This window comes from Salmo trutta, chromosome 25, assembly GCF_901001165.1.
Source record: "Salmo trutta chromosome 25, fSalTru1.1, whole genome shotgun sequence".
NCBI classification, from domain to species: domain Eukaryota; kingdom Metazoa; phylum Chordata; class Actinopteri; order Salmoniformes; family Salmonidae; genus Salmo; species Salmo trutta.
The window spans coordinates 34,155,539-34,173,014 of NC_042981.1; the positions used below are offsets into that span (position 1 = coordinate 34,155,539).

The window sequence follows — 17,476 nt, forward strand, 5'->3', positions numbered from 1 at the left end:
AAACATGCACCTTTTTTCAACACGGAATTGCATGTCATTGAGAAAACAGAAAGGTGTCAATGTATTTTTCCACAAATGCCCTTTTTTTTTTTTTTTTTTTTTTTTTTTTAAGTAATCCAAGAAGTAATCTACTTTCTCAAAAGAATATGTAATCTGCTAAGTTTTTTTTCTGTCATCAGATTACATGTAACTGATTACATGTAACTGATTACCAGTTACTCCCCAACCTTGTATACCATTGCCTTGCAGTCCTTCTCCTTCATTTCTCAAAATACAAACCATACAGGTTTTTTGTTTGGTGTTGCTTTGATTGTATGGTATAGTTAGTACCTGTGTTCATCTGAAGGTCTAAACTAGTGCCGCAACATGTAGTTATGCAAACAATACAGAAAGACCCTTGATGTTCAGTGTGGAGAGGTGAACTTAGAGATTGGCATTGAACCAAACACCCAAGGCTATACATACTGGCAGCATATGTGAACTAGTACACCTCCAGTATTTCCTTTTTGTTGATATAAGGTGAGCAAACTGAGCGTGCATACATTAAAACTAGATTAAAACAAACCTAGACATAGTATGTAAAGAAAACATCCATAAAACTGTTGAATAAAACATAGTTTATAGATTTGTTAATATACGCAACAGAAGTACATACAAAATGTGACAAGTATAAAGCTTTTTATCTTATTTTTTTTTTAAATACCCTTTAGTGACAAAACATTTGGGCAAGTAACAACCCCTACTTCTTTTCATCTGGTAATAGTTAGCGACTCTCCCTCCATTTAGGATCTACAGGAAACCTGGCCAGCCAGGAAGTCCCATCATACCTTTCAGAAACACTCACCCTCCATAGCCCCCTGATGGCAACTATAAAGGAAACATTTAGCTTTAGTGTTCCAGTGAAATAAGGACACCATTGCAAAGGACTTCTCTCTGACCCAATAACAAACAAGCATATCTATAAAACAGACCCAATTCACAGAACAGACTGGCACAATGAGATTATCATAATATCAGGGCCTTGGCCCCAAAGAATATGCTTTTACCTAACAGTGGAAGTGTCAGAGTAGACATTGTTCAAAGCCACAGAGATGAAAAGTCAACTTGTCTCTCAACTTCGGTCCACATAGGAAAAAGGGAATGTCTGATGTCTACGTGTCCATTTTCATACTGCACCCGCATCTTCCCCGATACAATTATTGTGCCATCGACACTGATGATCTGGCCCAACGTCTCAGTAACATAGAATATATTAGCCATGTTATAACAACTGAAGAAGACATGTAACATTTCATCGGTTCTCCATGAAAATGACATCAAGGCCATTTCAGTGGTTTTTCTACATATTCATGTTCTCTTCACTGGATTCATCTTCCACCATGGTGTTAACGGTTCAGGTATTGGATGCCGTAAGCAAAGTCAGGTGCCATGAAAAAGTGGTTATAGTGTATTGATCCCTTGGCATTGACCCAATGGGAATGCCTCACATGTACATAAGGCTATAGGTTTTTGGGCGGGAGATCCCATAAGAAACTCTTCAAACGGTTTATGGAATGCCCTCAAGTATTTTTCATTCTAAGACACATGGTTGAGTTGACTGAGCCCAAAGTCCAGACAACTATGGCAATGGACATCCTTTGGAGTTGTGTCACTGACTTCAAATAAGAACTGCAGCACCCTCAGTCTTCACCCTGAAGATAAAGAGAGACAATAAAAGCATGAGGAGGAGTATGGGGAGACTTGAAAGGATTATTACTATTGTCTTATGAGTGGTAATTAAACCATTAAAACTAGTGAGTACTGCAGTGACTATGGCCCCACTCACCTTGCTGCACTGTGGTAGTTAGGTCTTTAGTCTCTTACATGTTGAGAAGAGGGATCTGCCACACCATAATGGTGGACACTGTCTCCTCTTGGCGGGACTGTTTGCTCTTCCTGTTGACCCTGCGGTGACCCAGCCCCCCCGACACCACAAGCAGAGAGCTGACGTCCACCTTCTTGACCCTCCTGCCCCTCTGGTGATTGGCTGGGTCATTGACCAGGTCATAGATGGCCCCGTCCTCAGGCCCATGCTCCAGAGAGCCCTGGGACAGAGCCAGGGAGCCACAGGAGGACGACAGGGAATCCTGGAGGGCCATGGAGGTGCAGCCTGCCTCCCCCAGCCACACTCCCCGGCCCTGAGTAGCAGCAGGACTGGGTGTGGAGCCTGGGGGTGGAGGTGGGGAGGCCTCCCCGTCCTGGGTGTCCCCTGGCTGGCTGGGTGGGCTGCTGCCTGGGCTGTCTGAGTTGCCGGAGGGCCGGTTGCACACGGCGGCTGCCATGGTGAGGAACTTCACTGGGCCGTGGTGGGCATGGAAAGATACCATGCCCCGTCCTACATCCAAATATCCAGACACACATTACTCCATACACACATACAAATGCACTAATCAACAGCTAACGTTACTGGATAATACTGGTATTAACTACATATGTTTGAAATTGCCTGCTTTTGGCAGAAGCCTCCAGAGACTAAGAATTCTGTAGACCGGAGGCACACGGAAATTGGCTTTGAGTCATTATATAAATTAAGAGACAGTATCATTGTGAGAAAGGCTACACTAAACTAACCAGGCAGGGCTGGGACCTGAATGATAATGACTGAGGCCCATTAACCCATGTTGTGCTCCATTTACAATGACATACTATTGGTTATCAAAGTCCTTAAAGCACCCCTTCCCAAATCCCCTCTTTAACCCCAAAACTATGACACCAAATGGATGGATTGCCATAGAAATCCTCATTGGGATGTTTTGATAATCTGGAATAACCTTCAGATGAAGATGCACCCACCTGTGACCTTGGGGATGCCCTGTAGTCTAGGGACAGAGAGGGCCACTGTCACCCCCAGGTTGGTCCCCACCAGCAGCAGACCATGACATACCAGCAGACTGCTCACAGACACCCTCTGGTTCCCTATGGCCAGAAAATACACATCTTCATAACCTGAATCTGCAGAATATTAATTACATTCTGGAAGAAGTTGTAGAGAGCAGTAATCCAGTGGGCTGTAGTATTGCACAAAATGTTCTGACCATATGGTTTTGTCAAATGATGAAAAAAAAAAGTTGATATTTAATAGGTAATAGTTGACCTTCAAGAACGATTTCTGGAGTCAAGCAGTTTGACCTCACACCATAACACAGTAGGAGATTCAGAAGTAGAATCATGTCTCATAGAAATGAAAAAGAACACTCGGTTGGCCACTTCCTGTGAGCTGAGGTAGAGTACAGTTGAAAGGAGGGAGGTATTTCTGCTTAGTGTGTAGGGAGGTTACTAGGGTAATAACGCTTAACAGCCAATGGTCTCCAGGGCAACCAAAAGAGAAGCAGGAATAAAAATTCAAAAACTTTTCACTATTCAATTATAGTCCACTTTGAGTCACACAAATAAAACAAAAAAGTATAAGAGAATGAGTGAACCGTAATGTGGTAATAAAACAAGCAACTGTGGTTCTATTCAGAAAGCCTGGAGCACGCTGGGACTGAAAGGACTGTGTGTGTCCTGTCCTCCCCCGTCAGTCACAAATCAATTCAGTATGAAATGTCACTTTGTACTGTAAACACAGTAATTGTTAAGCTAAATGCACCTTTCAGAGGATGGTGATAAATTGTGTCTGACGAACAATGTTTAGTGACTTATTATGTGGAACTTGGCACTCATTTGCATATTAACTTTACCATGGGAACAAGCAGCACTACAAAAAGTGAACAGACAAATGTGCAAATGCATTTTGACAAAACAATCAATACGGACAGGTATGACTCTGTTTGAGAGAGCCTGTCAAGGCTCCAGTTGTGAGTGGCACTACCCATTATACACTGCAGCTCGAGTCACCTCCCTCCCATAACACCCCCCCCCCCCCCCCCCCAGGGCCTTGGCCAAATCATCTGCTGATCCCTCTGCCCGACCCCCAGAGTTCACTCCTCGGAAGAACATCAGTCCTGAGTCTACAGTACCAGCCGGTCAGCCCGTCAGTCAGTCTCAGAACAGCAAAACCCATCGCTGCACATGTGCTTACAATGAGGGTTCACGGTTACTAGAAACACACACACAGGGGTGCATTTCTTTACTTCCTCCTTTCATAATATTTGCAGTTCCCCACCCATAGCCCAAACCAAAATAAACCGGGACCAGCATCAGCCCAGACCGGGCTGTGTTCCTGATCCCACACCAGACGTCTACTTTGATCTGCACTTATCCCCCACAACTAGCACGCTGGATTACAGTAGGGGGTGCAGATAGAAAACATTAGGCCTACAGTCAGTCCACACTGATATTCCACTAGCAAGGCAGGGGGTGCAGATAGAAAACATTAGGCCTATAGTACAGTCGTGGCCAAAAGTTTTGAGAATGACACAAATATTAATTTCCAAAGTTTGCTGCTTCAGTGTCTTTAGATATTTTTGTCAGATGTTACTATGGAATACTGAAGTATAATTACAAGCATTTCATAAGTGTCAAAGGCTTTTATTGACAATTACATGAAGTTGATGCAAAGAGTCAATATTTACAGTGTTGACCCTTCTTTTTCAAGACCTCTGCAATCCGCCCTGGCATGCAGTCAATTAACTTCTGGGCCACATCCTGACTGATGGCAGCCCATTCTTGCATAATCAATGCTTGGAGTTTGTGGGTTTTTGTTTGTCCACCTGCCTCTTGAGGATTGACCACAAGTTCTCAATGGGATTAAGGTCTGGGGAGTTTCCTGGCCATGGACCCTAAATATCGATTGTTGTTGTTTTGTTCCCCGAGCCACTTAGTTATCACTTTTGCCTGATGGCAAGGTGCTCCATCATGCTGGAAAAGACATTGTTCGTCACCAAACTGTTCCTGGTTGGTTGGGAGAAGTTGCTCTCAGAGGATGTGTTGGTACCATTCTTTATTCATGGCTGTGTTCTTTAGGAAAAATTGTGAGTGATCCCACTCCCTTGGCTGAGAAGCAACCCCACACATGAATGGTCTCAGGATGCTTTACTGTTGGCATGACACAGGACTGATGGTAGCGCTCACCTTGTCTTCTCCGGACAAGCTTATTTCCGGATTCTCCAAACAATCAGAAAAGGGAATTCAAAGAAAAATGACTTCACCCCAGTCCTCAGCAGTCCAATCCCTGTGCAGAATATCAGTCTGTCCCTGATGTTTTTTCCTGGAGAGAAGTGGCTTCTTTGCTGCCCTTCTTGACACCAGGCCATCCTCCAAAAGTCTTTGCCTCACTGTGCATGAGCTCTGTACTGGTGGTGCCCCGATCCCGCAGCTGAATCAACTTTAGGAGATGGTCCTGGCGCTTGCTGGACTTTCTTGGACACCCTGAAGCCTTCTTCACAACAATTGAACCGCTCTCCTTGAAGTTCTTGATGATCCGATAAATGGTTGATTTAGGTGCAATCTTACTGGCAGCAATATCCTTGCCTGTGAAGCACTTTTGTGCAAAGCAATGATGACGGCACATGTTTCCTTGCAGGTAACCATGGTTGACAGAGGAAGAACAATGATTCCAAGCACCACCCCCTCCTTTTGAAGCTTCCAGTCTGTTATTCGAACTCAATCAGTATGACAGAGTGATCTCCAGCCTTGACCTCGTCAACACTCACACCTGTGTTAACGAGAGAATCACTGACATGTCAGCTGGTCCTTTTGTGGCAGGGCTGAAATGCACTGGGAATGTTTTGGGGGGATTCAGTTCATTTGTATGGCAAAGAGGGACTTCGCAATTAAATGCAATTCATCTGATCACTCTTCATAACACTCTGGAGTATATGCAAATTGCCATCATACAAACTGAGGCAGCATACTTTGTGAAAATTAATATTTGTGTCACTCTCAACTTTTGGCTACGACTGTACGCTACACAACTTTAGTTCTACAAAACGGTAGGCTATATGTTTGATTTTTAATACACACTAAGGCTAAATGATGCAACTAATGATTATTTGAAAAAAGTTGCATGAAAGGCATGAGCTCTGCTTTGTTTCTTGCACAGGCTGTACACACTTCATTAGTCTCTCATTCAGAATTGGACAAGCACTTGATAATGCCTTGAATTTCCTGGCAGCATCCCCCTAGTGTGGCCGTAATGCCCCCTAAAAACATCCATGCCTTTTGCGGCCAGTGGCCATTGTGTCCTTGGGCTGAGTATATCCATTATAATTCCGTTCTCCCCGCAGCGTGTTCCGAAGCACCTCACTCACATGGCTCTCTCAAGATCTCATTTCTTATTAGCCAATGCCCGTCATGTGATCGGGTTCTTCTCACAGGCATCCATCTCGGCTAAGAAGTAGGCTAAAAATGAAGACAGACATCTGGGACGCAACTGTGCGTATCCTTCATATTATAACTGTCCACATTTACTTTCGTCAGCCAACAAGTTGAGTAGGCCTAATGAACAGCAGAAGCACTAGCTTTATGATTATGTCAATCTACTATAACCCCATAGTACAAAAAAGTTGACCTATTCTATTGGTGAACTTGTCCTGTGCGATAAATAAATATTCCAAACATAGTCTGGGACAATTGTCGGATGCAATAGATCTCAAATGAACTGGACCACTCGCGTCCAAGAATCTTTTAAAAGCAATGAGGCTGATGCAGCAGATCAAAACTTTTAGCTTAAAACGTTGATAAATGAATAGGCTATTTCTTCACATTATAAGCACAGCAATGCGCACATGGCAGTAAGTTCCAAAATGCAATCAATTAGCGGGAAAACACCTCAAAAGTTACCACAAATGCTATTATACATGTAATGCTTTATTATAAAAGGTGCATTTTTAAATGGTGAAAATTATCTTCCCCAAACTTGAAACTCATGCGCCGCCTATGTATGCCAGTTAGGCTCTACATTAGTTGTAAAGCGTATTAATGTGCTTAATTTTGAGAGGTTATTTGGCCACTTTAGTTGTGATACAAACCTCATGGGGCCTATGGGGGACGCAACTAATATTGTCTTTACAAATTATTAAATAATATGTGTGAAATAAGTTTTGATTTAGAATGGACCATTATCGTGCACCTGTCTCAGAACAGGGGAAAAATACATGTCATCTAATGCACTTAAATAGAGAAGGGAGGACACTTCCCCCCGTGGTTTATTTTCATGCCAGCCAGGTAGGCTATACTCCTGTTGTAAAGAGAAGCAATATACTTAATATTAAGAAAGTTGATGAATAAATATAGTAGACCTAGCCTATAGAAAGCTGATGGGATCCTCCTATTTTTAAAAGGCCATCAAAACTCTAGTTTCTCACACAATTACATAGCCAGTAGAAATGTTGCGCAACATGAGCTCATGGGCTCTCATGACATGTTTGATTTGATTGGAGTACATTTGCATTGATGGCAGTGATTTATTTATTATTTATTTTTTTGACAATAAGAGTGCTGAGGCAGTTAGCAAGTTCGGTAGGCTACTGATGACCATCAGCATTAGAGCTTGGAAAAGCCTAATTGCTTGTGACTTCCGGTGTGGCGGTAATATGGTCACCTTAACAGCCCTAGTAGGGGGTGGGTTAGATATTAAACACTGATCCCATCTCATTAGAGAGATGGTTCATATCAGGCCAAAATCTGGGACCAGAGACAGAGAGGCTACAACCCTACAATCTCTTCCTGTCTCCAGGCCGTGTCCAGGCCGCTGGGTGACCATGCTGAGAGGTGAAAGACAGTCCCAGAGCTAGTGCTGTAATGAAGGGTCTGGAAAGACAGTCCCAGAGCTAGTGCGGTAATGAAGGGTCTGGAAAGACAGTCCCAGAGCTAGTGCAGTAATGAAGGGTCTGGAAAGACAGTCCCAGAGCTAGTGCTGTAATGAAGGGTCTGGAAAGACAGTCCCAGAGCTAGTGCTGTAATGAAGGGTCTGGAAAGACAGTCCCAGAGCTAGTGCAGTAATGAAGGGTCTGGAAAGACAGTCCCAGAGCTAGTGCGGTAATGAAGGGTCTGGAAAGACAGTCCCGGAGCTAGTGCGGTAATGAAGGGTCTGGAAAGACAGTCCCAGAGCTAGTGCGGAAATGAAGGGTCTGGAAAGACAGTCCCGGAGCTAGTGCTGTAATGAAGGGTCTGGAAAGACAGTCCCAGAGCTAGTGCTGTAATGAAGGGTCTGGAAAGACAGTCCCAGAGCTAGTGCGGTAATGAAGGGTCTGGAAAGACAGTCCCAGAGCTAGTGCTGTAATGAAGGGTCTGGAAAGACAGTCCCAGAGCTAGTGCTGTAATGAAGGGTCTGGAAAGACAGTCCCAGAGCTAGTGCGGTAATGAAGGGTCTGGAAAGACAGTCCCAGAGCTAGTGCGGTAATGAAGGGTCTGGAAAGACAGTCCCAGAGCTAGTGAGGTAATGAAGGGTCTGGAAAGACAGTCCCAGAGCTAGTGCTGTAATGAAGGGTCTGGAAAGACAGTCCCAGAGCTAGTGCGGTAATGAAGGGTCTGGAAAGACAGTCCCAGAGCTAGTGCGGTAATGAAGGGTCTGGAAAGACAGTCCCAGAGCTAGTGCTGTAATGAAGGGTCTGGAAAGACAGTCCCAGAGCTAGTGCTGTAATGAAGGGTCTGGAGGTGTTGTTTCCTGGCCTCCACATGTTTGTCCCCATTAGTGTCCGCATGGCTGTCAGGCCGAACAAAGCCAGTGATACAGAACCTCCTCTCCTGCACTCACGACAGACTTGTCTTCTATGGAACATCAAATACACAATGAAGAAACAAACCATATATCGAGGGTGGTTTCTGGGAGATTTTCCCAAATCGAAATTGACCAAACCAAACCCTGTAAAGGGTTAAGGAAGGGCAGAGGAGGTATTGTAAAATAATCACCAAAGCATGGGCGTTTGAGCAATCATTGTGAAATTGAAATGAAAACAGCTATAACCTAATTACACTCAGAGACCACAGTTCTCTGAAATACCGGTTCTCTGGAATTCCTCAGTGCAATCAAAGGATTTACGAGGGATCGTTCCAACATGAGCGAGCATGAGAAGGACAAGCCCACCTGGAGCATGGAGGACATTTAACACTCCATTCTATGCCAGAAACCGTGAAATCCCTCCAGATATTTGGTGACGTCACCCTCTCAACTAAAAACCCCTGTCTGAACCTGTGTCTCCTAAAACAAGCCAAACTGCAGGAGGTCTGCAACATCTCTAAACTGCTGAGAAAACTAGTTCACATGACACACGGTCTTACCGCTCTCTGCTAGACTTGTGAAACCCTGTAAATACACAAACAGTGTGTAGTTAGTCTGTCTCGGTTCCTGTTTGTTCACACAGTATGTACGGGTGCATCTGGAGTGCCATCTTTAGTCTGAAATAAAACGCTCCAGTTCTACGTCAACAAGCATCCATCACCCTTCACTCTCAACGGGTATTGATCGTCTGGTCCCCTACCACGCCCATCATGGCCCAGTGAAGTTCCAAACAGCTTGACTGACACTACGGTCTGAGTCAGCAGGCTCTGCAGATCCAAAACATTCTCAAGCCTAGTCAATCAATCAATCTAGGAGCAGCTGCCAACAACTGAAGAATAAGTACCTGGGTGGAACATTGTGGAAAAGCCCGGACCAGGAGCCAAATCCAGGCTTGTAGGGGCATACAATACAACTCCCTCCACGGAGAGAAATCTGAACTTGCCCTGACAAATCACATTCAGATGTTTAGCCAGTGCAGGCCGCCAGTTCAAACCATGGTTGAAGAGAACTGGCAAAACGGTACAGTGGGGGTTGGTTCAGTTGGCTGTTCCACTTTAAGGAAGGAAAACAAACAGAGTCCCATGACAGAGAGATACTGTAGATAGGGCATTAACCCAGTGCTGTTATCAGAGGAAGTCAGCTCTTTGGTGGTACACACAGACCGTAAGAGACCCTGCTTGGTCTTGAGGAGGAAGTCTTTCAAGTCACTGGTCTGAGGTCTCTCCTTCAGAGAAACTCTGTGGTTGATGTATCTTATTAGTTAAATGGGACCAAGGAGTCTTCAAATTATTCCAGACTGGCTTTATCATTCACATCTGTGTTGAAAACCCTTGCTCAACCTCAAGATTGGTGTTGAGCTGAGTTTCCCAGAAGGGTAGGTGTAGGGTAGGGTTAGTTACTGACTGGATATTCAAAGCATGCTGTACTGAATGAAAGTGTACTCTTGCTTTTCCACAAAGTGATCCCTGAGAGACCCTTAGGTTTATGCAAGCCTTGATTCGATTGCATAATCAAATACTGGAGCACTCTATGCAAGTAAACCATGCACGATGGGACGTATGCCAAGATTTAACACAAGGTTTGCTGTGCAACTTGAAGCCATGATATTGTCCCTTACTCTAATGCGATATATTACATGAAACTGCTTAAATTGGTTATCAAATATTATCTAACTCCCATATGGTGTACTTCTTTGTGTCTAATCTCTCTTTGAAAGTAATATTTTATAGGGTACACAAAACCTTACGGTAATAATGGACGAGGCCAGTAAAATACTCAACTATGTACACAGTCTAGGGCTTATAAACAATGGGCAGGACTCAGCTAACGATAACAATGTTTACTATGACCGATATGTTACTGTAGGTTAGTCATTACTGGTGACACACACACAAAACACTCCACAGCAGAGTCAAGTTTAAAATAATGAATTCAAACTTGAGCTCAAAAACAGTCGACATCTTCAAAACACTGTACAACTTCAGGAGGTGAGGAACTGTAACTAGCTGGACAATAAACACGTCATGACAACATCACAAAAGGAACCTCTGAAAACGCAGAGCGACCCTCACGATACGGCTGGCGTTTGTACAGTACAGCTGATGACAGAGGACTAGCAGCTGAAACGGACAATCTACAGGATCAAGAAAACTCACATCAAACCAACCCAGCTGTTGTAGCAGTATTAAAGAACAGCCACAGATAGGAGAGAGAGAGATTATGACTAGTCCTCTGGACTGATGTAGGACACAGAGCTCTGACAACAGATTACGATTCACAACACAGCTGGCTCCGATGGAGATCCTCACTCTGGTCTGCTGCTTGTCTTTCTGACTGCCATCTGGCCGTCGCTAAGACGTTTGAGGCGAGCTTCACTACCATAAAAAGGACAAATCAAACTTGTCATACTGAAACAACAAACGCCGTATGATTTCACCAAGTTACGGGACTCTGTAGCAATAAGTGTGTTACTATGGTAACTGCAATATATATATATATATATATTCAGTGGAAGTTGAAATTATTGACACCCCTGATAAAGATGAGCAATAATGACTGTATAAAATAAATAATAAAAATACTGAGCTATATTAATGCTAAAAAGAAATATATATATATATATATTTTATACAATTGATCAGGAGATAGATTTTGTTAAAAGTAATACTATTTTTTCTTCTCAAAAAAGGTAGGAGTCAAAATGATTGACACCCCTAAAGATTCTAATATTCCTAGCACACAAGGACTACATCAAGCTTGTGACTGTACAAACTTGTTGGATGCATTTGCAATTAATTTTGGTTGTGTTTCAGATTATTATGTGCCCTATAGAAATAAATGGTAAATAATGTGTCATTTTGGAGTCACTTTTATTGTAAATAAGAATATAATATGTTCCTAAACACATCTACATTAATGTGGATGCTAACATGATTAAGGATAATCCTGAATAAATGATGAATAATGATGAGTGAGAAAGTCGCAGAGGGTCAAACAAAGATAATATAATTTGACCCTGATCTTTTTGAGAAAAAAGTATTACTTGTTAAACAAAACCTCTTTCTCTGAGCAATATTGTATTAGTATAAAACATACAATTTACACCCCAAAATGTAGCATAAAATATAGCTTGTATTTGAATTGTCTTATTTTCTACAGTTATTATTGAAAGTAGAGGGTGCGGAACCGATGTAAATCGAGGTGCAACCAATGAAGGCCATTGTAGCCTGAAACATCTTTCTTTTAACTTTTAACTTAAATAAAACACATTGTTAATGGTGAGCGAGTGATAAGCTTTTTCTTTTGCAGTTATTATTGCTCATTTTTATCATGGGTGTCAATCATTTTGGTCCCCACTGTACATACATCATAGCGCTTGTATGGGATTATGACACACAATGTAATATTAATTCCTACTGTACATAGAGTACATACTGTTATTATAGTATGTCGACAACTCCTGATGGCTGTCTCCATGCCCCCCCCCCCAGAAGCTTGAGCTAAATCCGATTCTGGATCAAAAGGGTATTACCCAAACTCAGATCAAGCCCTGGGGAAATAACAGATTACTGTGTACTGGGAACCTTTATCCAACCCAAGTGAGCTTCACACAGTCTGGCTGGTCTGTACTCGCCATTCATGACTAAACAGTCTTGCAAAATGTACCAGGAACTGAGCTAACTTGATCTATGACTCTCCTACTCCTCTCTGTGTGACCAGACACGAAGACATCTCTACCTACTGATAAGCATATAGTCTGGCCTACATCTAACAGCTTTTAATTAGCTGTAAAAACTTAAAGTTTAAAGGCCCACTGCAGTCAAAATGATGTTTTCCTGTGTTTTATATCATATTGTACAAGTTGATGAAACTAACATTGTAAAAGTGTTATTTCCTGGTAGTTGCTGGTTGAACATACTATCTACACAGGACCTTCTAATCAGCAGGTTTGCATGGACGGGAGTTTTGGCTTTCCATGGTGACATCACCATGCAGTAAATTGGTTAATAGACCAATAACAAAAAAAGTTCCAAAACGCTCTGCCAATAACAGCTAGTTTTCAATTTTCCCCTCCCCACTCCAACCACTCCCAGACAGTCCTCTTCTCAAGCAAGATTTCTGCAAGATTGGGACTTGAAACTTGCATGCTACCCTCACCCACACCCCAAACAAAACCTAGTAGAGAATGGGATGATGTTGTGTTAAGGATGAATGGTAAATGTTTGATGGTTCAATAAAGGACCAGAATGAGAGGTTCAGGTTTTTGTCTACCCCAGGACTCTTTGAAGAGGACCGAAACAACCAACCTGTCACAACACAACCACAGAGGACACACCTGACTGTGATGTCATCTAATTACAGACAGGCATTGTGTGAGGCAGCCCTTTGAAACTGCGTTTATCATGACAAAGTCCTGCACCATCGGATAAAAGCGGAGGGTATATTTGGGGGGAAAACCCACAAAGTACATGACGAACTGATGACTGATTGTCAAAAGCGATCCACTTCTACTTTGAGAGGACTACTCTGCTCTGTCTTGCTGAGAAATAAACGGTTAATTCCCAGGATCCAGTCATTGAGTGACTTGGTTTAGAGGACACACAGAGAGAACAAAGACATGGGTGTTGGTGGTTTGTGCAGAGTTGATAAGACCACAGTATTACCCATAAATCACAGTACTGCCGGCTGAGGGTTGGCACAGCAATGCAACTGTATACTGATATCCTAAAGGTAAGGTTCAGCTTAGAGTGTGTGGTTAAGATGTGGAGAGTGGCTTTGCTATGTGGAAAGTATCTTCTACTGCACAGGAGGTTGGTGGCACCTTAACTGGGGAGGGCAGGCTCATAGTAATGGCTGGAACGCAATGAATGGAATTGAACTCATCAAATACATGGTTTCTGTGTGTTTGATACCATTCCATTCACTCCATTCCAGCCATTATTATGAGCCGTCCTCCCCTCAGCCGCCTCCTGTGTTCTACTGTATTAGAGAAAATGAGTTTGCAGGACCTATCCTATACTACTGTGTCTTGTATCAGCAGCAAAGATGTTCATACCATGTGTTGAATACCATGCCAGAAAGTGCTGTTGTTGCATACAAGTGACAATTGTGACAACGATATCGTTACCAGCCAGTATGTTGTGTACAGGCGTAGCGACGTTGATGTCCTGTAGAGGCTCCAGGGTCTCCGTGTGGAACAGTCTGAGGGTGGACCCAGAGCTGAAGGCTATCCAGATACCCACTCCAGCCACCACCATGTGGGATACAACCATGCCTTCCTCCTGGTGGGCCTCCAGCTGCCTCTGACAGAGGGAGAGAGGAAGACGGGAAGAAAGGATATTATACTGCACAGCCCAATGACTCATTGCTTCAAATGCGTTGTCTGTTTTTAGAGTAGTGGGAGAAAACCCTACTAACTTAGCCACCAATCAGGAAGAATCATGTCTCTTCAACAGTCTCACACAGGAAACGCCTTTCACATGATTGTATTTAGCATGACATTATATTTACACATCACCGAGTCACTGAGGAGTAGTCTTAAGGTACAATACAGCTGTCCAAGTGATTTCAGAGGGTGGAGACAGACAGATCATCTGCACTATACTGTCTAAGCTGTGACAAAACACTGACACACTGACAGTAAGCCTGCTAAGAGGGTGAGCCCTGTCCACATCCTAGTAATGGTAGAGTTTACACAGTGGAGATAATATTACTGTTACTGACTTATGGCTAGGGATTATTTTGAGAAACCATAAATAATACAAGATAGACGATGTTACTCCAATTGACGTAATAGTAAAATTAGAGAGGTGGTAATTGTGTTTTGATTTGCATGATTGTTGTAGGTAGTGCTGAGCACAATAGCGACATCAGCTTTACTCGAAATATGAGCTATGAGGAAAGTCCTGTCTGCTTCTCATAGATCCACAATTTGATATAAACTTGCCTTGATTTTATTTCCCTAATTGCAAAGCCAAAGATGACTGAGGGCATTTCAGATTACCCAATATGCACTAATCTGTGCCTCAGTTCTACTGCTATCAGTCAGAAAGAATATCAATTGTGAATTTAGTGGTTTTTAAGTAATTTCCCAGCGATTTTCTCAGCCTAGTACCTGGGAGGCACTACTGTACAGCCATCAGCTGAGTGGCATGGAATCTCCCCATCCCTGTTAATGAACGGAAACTCTACTTGGCCAAGGACAGTCTCACAGGCCTCACAGCAGGGTTCCAGTATTAACAACAAGGACAGCCTCACAGCAGGGTTCCAGTATTAACAACAAGGACAGCCTCACAGCAGGGTTCCAGTATTAACAACAAGGACAGTCTCACAGCAGGGTTCCAGTATTAACAACAAGGACAGTCTCACAGCAGGGTTCCAGTATTAACAACAAGGACAGTCTCACAGCAGGGTTCCAGTATTAACAACAAGGACAGTCTCACAGCAGGGTTCCAGTATTAACAACAAGGACAGTCTCACAGCAGGGTTCCAGTATTAACAACAAGGACAGTCTCACAGCAGGGTTCCAGTATTAACAACAAGGACAGCCTCACAGCAGGGTTCCAGTATTAACAACAAGGACAGCCTCACAGCAGGGTTCCAGTATTAACAACAAGGACAGCCTCACAGCAGGGTTCCAGTATTAACAACAAGGACAGCCTCACAGCAGGGTTCCAGTATTAACAACAAGGACAGCCTCACAGCAGGGTTCCAGTATTAACAACAAGGACAGCCTCACAGCAGGGTTCCAGTATTAACAACAAGGACAGCCTCACAGCAGGGTTCCAGTATTAACAACAAGGACAGCCTCACAGCAGGGTTCCAGTATTAACAACAAGGACAGCCTCACAGCAGGGTTCCAGTATTAACAACAAGGACAGCCTCACAGCAGGGTTCCAGTATTAACAACAAGGACAGCCTCACAGCAGGGTTCCAGTATTAACAACAAGGACAGCCTCACAGCAGGGTTCCAGTATTAACAACAAGGACAGCCTCACAGCAGGGTTCCAGTATTAACAACAAGGACAGCCTCACAGCAGGGTTCCAGTATTAACAACAAGGACAGCCTCACAGCAGGGTTCCAGTATTAACAACAAGGACAGCCTCACAGCAGGGTTCCAGTATTAACAACAAGGACAGTCTCACTGCAGGGTTCCAGTATTAACAACAAGGACAGTCTCACTGCAGGGTTCCAGTATTAACAACAAGGACAGTCTCACTGCAGGGTTCCAGTATTAACAACAAGGACAGTCTCACAGCAGGGTTCCAGTATTAACAACAAGGACAGGCCTCACAGCAGGGTTCCAGTATTAACAACAAGGACAGGCCTCACAGTAGGGTTCCAGTATTAACAACAAGGACAGGCCTCACAGCAGGGTTCCAGTATTAACAACAAGGACAGGCCTCACAGCAGGGTTCCAGTATTAACAACAAGGACAGGCCTCACAGCAGGGTTCCAGTATTAACAACAAGGACAGGCCTCACAGCAGGGTTCCAGTATTAACAACAAGGACAGCCTCACAGCAGGGTTCCAGTATTAACAACAAGGACAGCCTCACAGCAGGGTTCCAGTATTAACAACAAGGACAGCCTCACAGCAGGGTTCCAGTATTAACAACAAGGACAGCCTCACAGCAGGGTTCCAGTATTAACAACAAGGACAGCCTCACAGCAGGGTTCCAGTATTAACAACAAGGACAGCCTCACAGCAGGGTTCCAGTATTAACAACAAGGACAGCCTCACAGCAGGGTTCCAGTATTAACAACAAGGACAGCCTCACAGCAGGGTTCCAGTATTAACAACAAGGACAGCCTCACAGCAGGGTTCCAGTATTAACAACAAGGACAGCCTCACAGCAGGGTTCCAGTATTAACAACAAGGACAGCCTCACAGCAGGGTTCCAGTATTAACAACAAGGACAGCCTCACAGCAGGGTTCCAGTATTAACAACAAGGACAGCCTCACAGCAGGGTTCCAGTATTAACAACAAGGACAGTCTCACAGCAGGGTTCCAGTATTAACAACAAGGACAGTCTCACAGCAGGGTTCCAGTATTAACAACAAGGACAGTCTCACAGCAGGGTTCCAGTATTAACAACAAGGACAGTCTCACAGCAGGGTTCCAGTATTAACAACAAGGACAGTCTCACAGCAGGGTTCCAGTATTAACAACAAGGACAGTCTCACAGGCCTCACAGCAGGGTTCCAGTATTAACAACAAGGACAGTCTCACAGGCCTCACAGCAGGGTTCCAGTATTAACAACAAGGACAGTCTCACAGGCCTCACAGCAGGGTTCCAGTATTAACAACAAGGACAGTCTCACAGGCCTCACAGAAGGGTTCCAGTATTAACAAGGACAGTCTCACAGGCCTCACAGAAGGGTTCCAGTATTAACAACAAGGACAGTCTCACAGGCCTCACAGCAGGGTTCCAGTATTAACAAGGACAGTCTCACAGGCCTCACAGAAGGGTTCCAGTATTAACAACAAGATCAGGTATTGTGTCACTGAACCTACATACATTTGAACCTCCCAGATGACCCCTCTATCCTCCTCCTCTCCCTTTCACCTCCTTTTGTCTCTCCGTCCCCATTTCTCTACCAGTCTCTCTGCTTCCTCTTCACCTCAGCCTCTCCCACTCGTTCCCTTTTTGCCTGCCGCTCTTTCTCCCCTTTTCTCTACCTCCATCACCATTTCCTCATGTAGGTGCCAGGGTGTAAGCCTTCGGGGAGAAAGGCAGGTGGTCCTGTAATGAGCCTAATTACACTAACTG

At 43.9% G+C, this 17,476-nt stretch overlaps 1 protein-coding gene across 4 annotated transcripts in view; it reads right to left on the reverse strand.

The window, feature by feature from the left end:
* Positions 1 to 596: 596 nt before the first annotated feature.
* LOC115162472 (rho guanine nucleotide exchange factor 10) overlaps positions 597 to 17,476 on the reverse strand; it is a 90,749-nt gene continuing 73,869 nt past the window's right edge. For all 4 annotated transcript variants that reach the window (XM_029713802.1, XM_029713801.1, XM_029713804.1 and 1 more), the window contains 4 exons: positions 13,830 to 14,004; positions 2,833 to 2,955; positions 1,826 to 2,374; positions 597 to 1,691 (listed from right to left, as the gene is read on the reverse strand). In XM_029713802.1, coding sequence (XP_029569662.1) covers positions 1,860 to 2,374; positions 2,833 to 2,955; positions 13,830 to 14,004 — 813 coding nt within the window. In that variant the 3' untranslated portion in view covers positions 597 to 1,691; positions 1,826 to 1,859. The remainder of the gene's footprint in view (positions 1,692 to 1,825; positions 2,375 to 2,832; positions 2,956 to 13,829; positions 14,005 to 17,476) is intronic.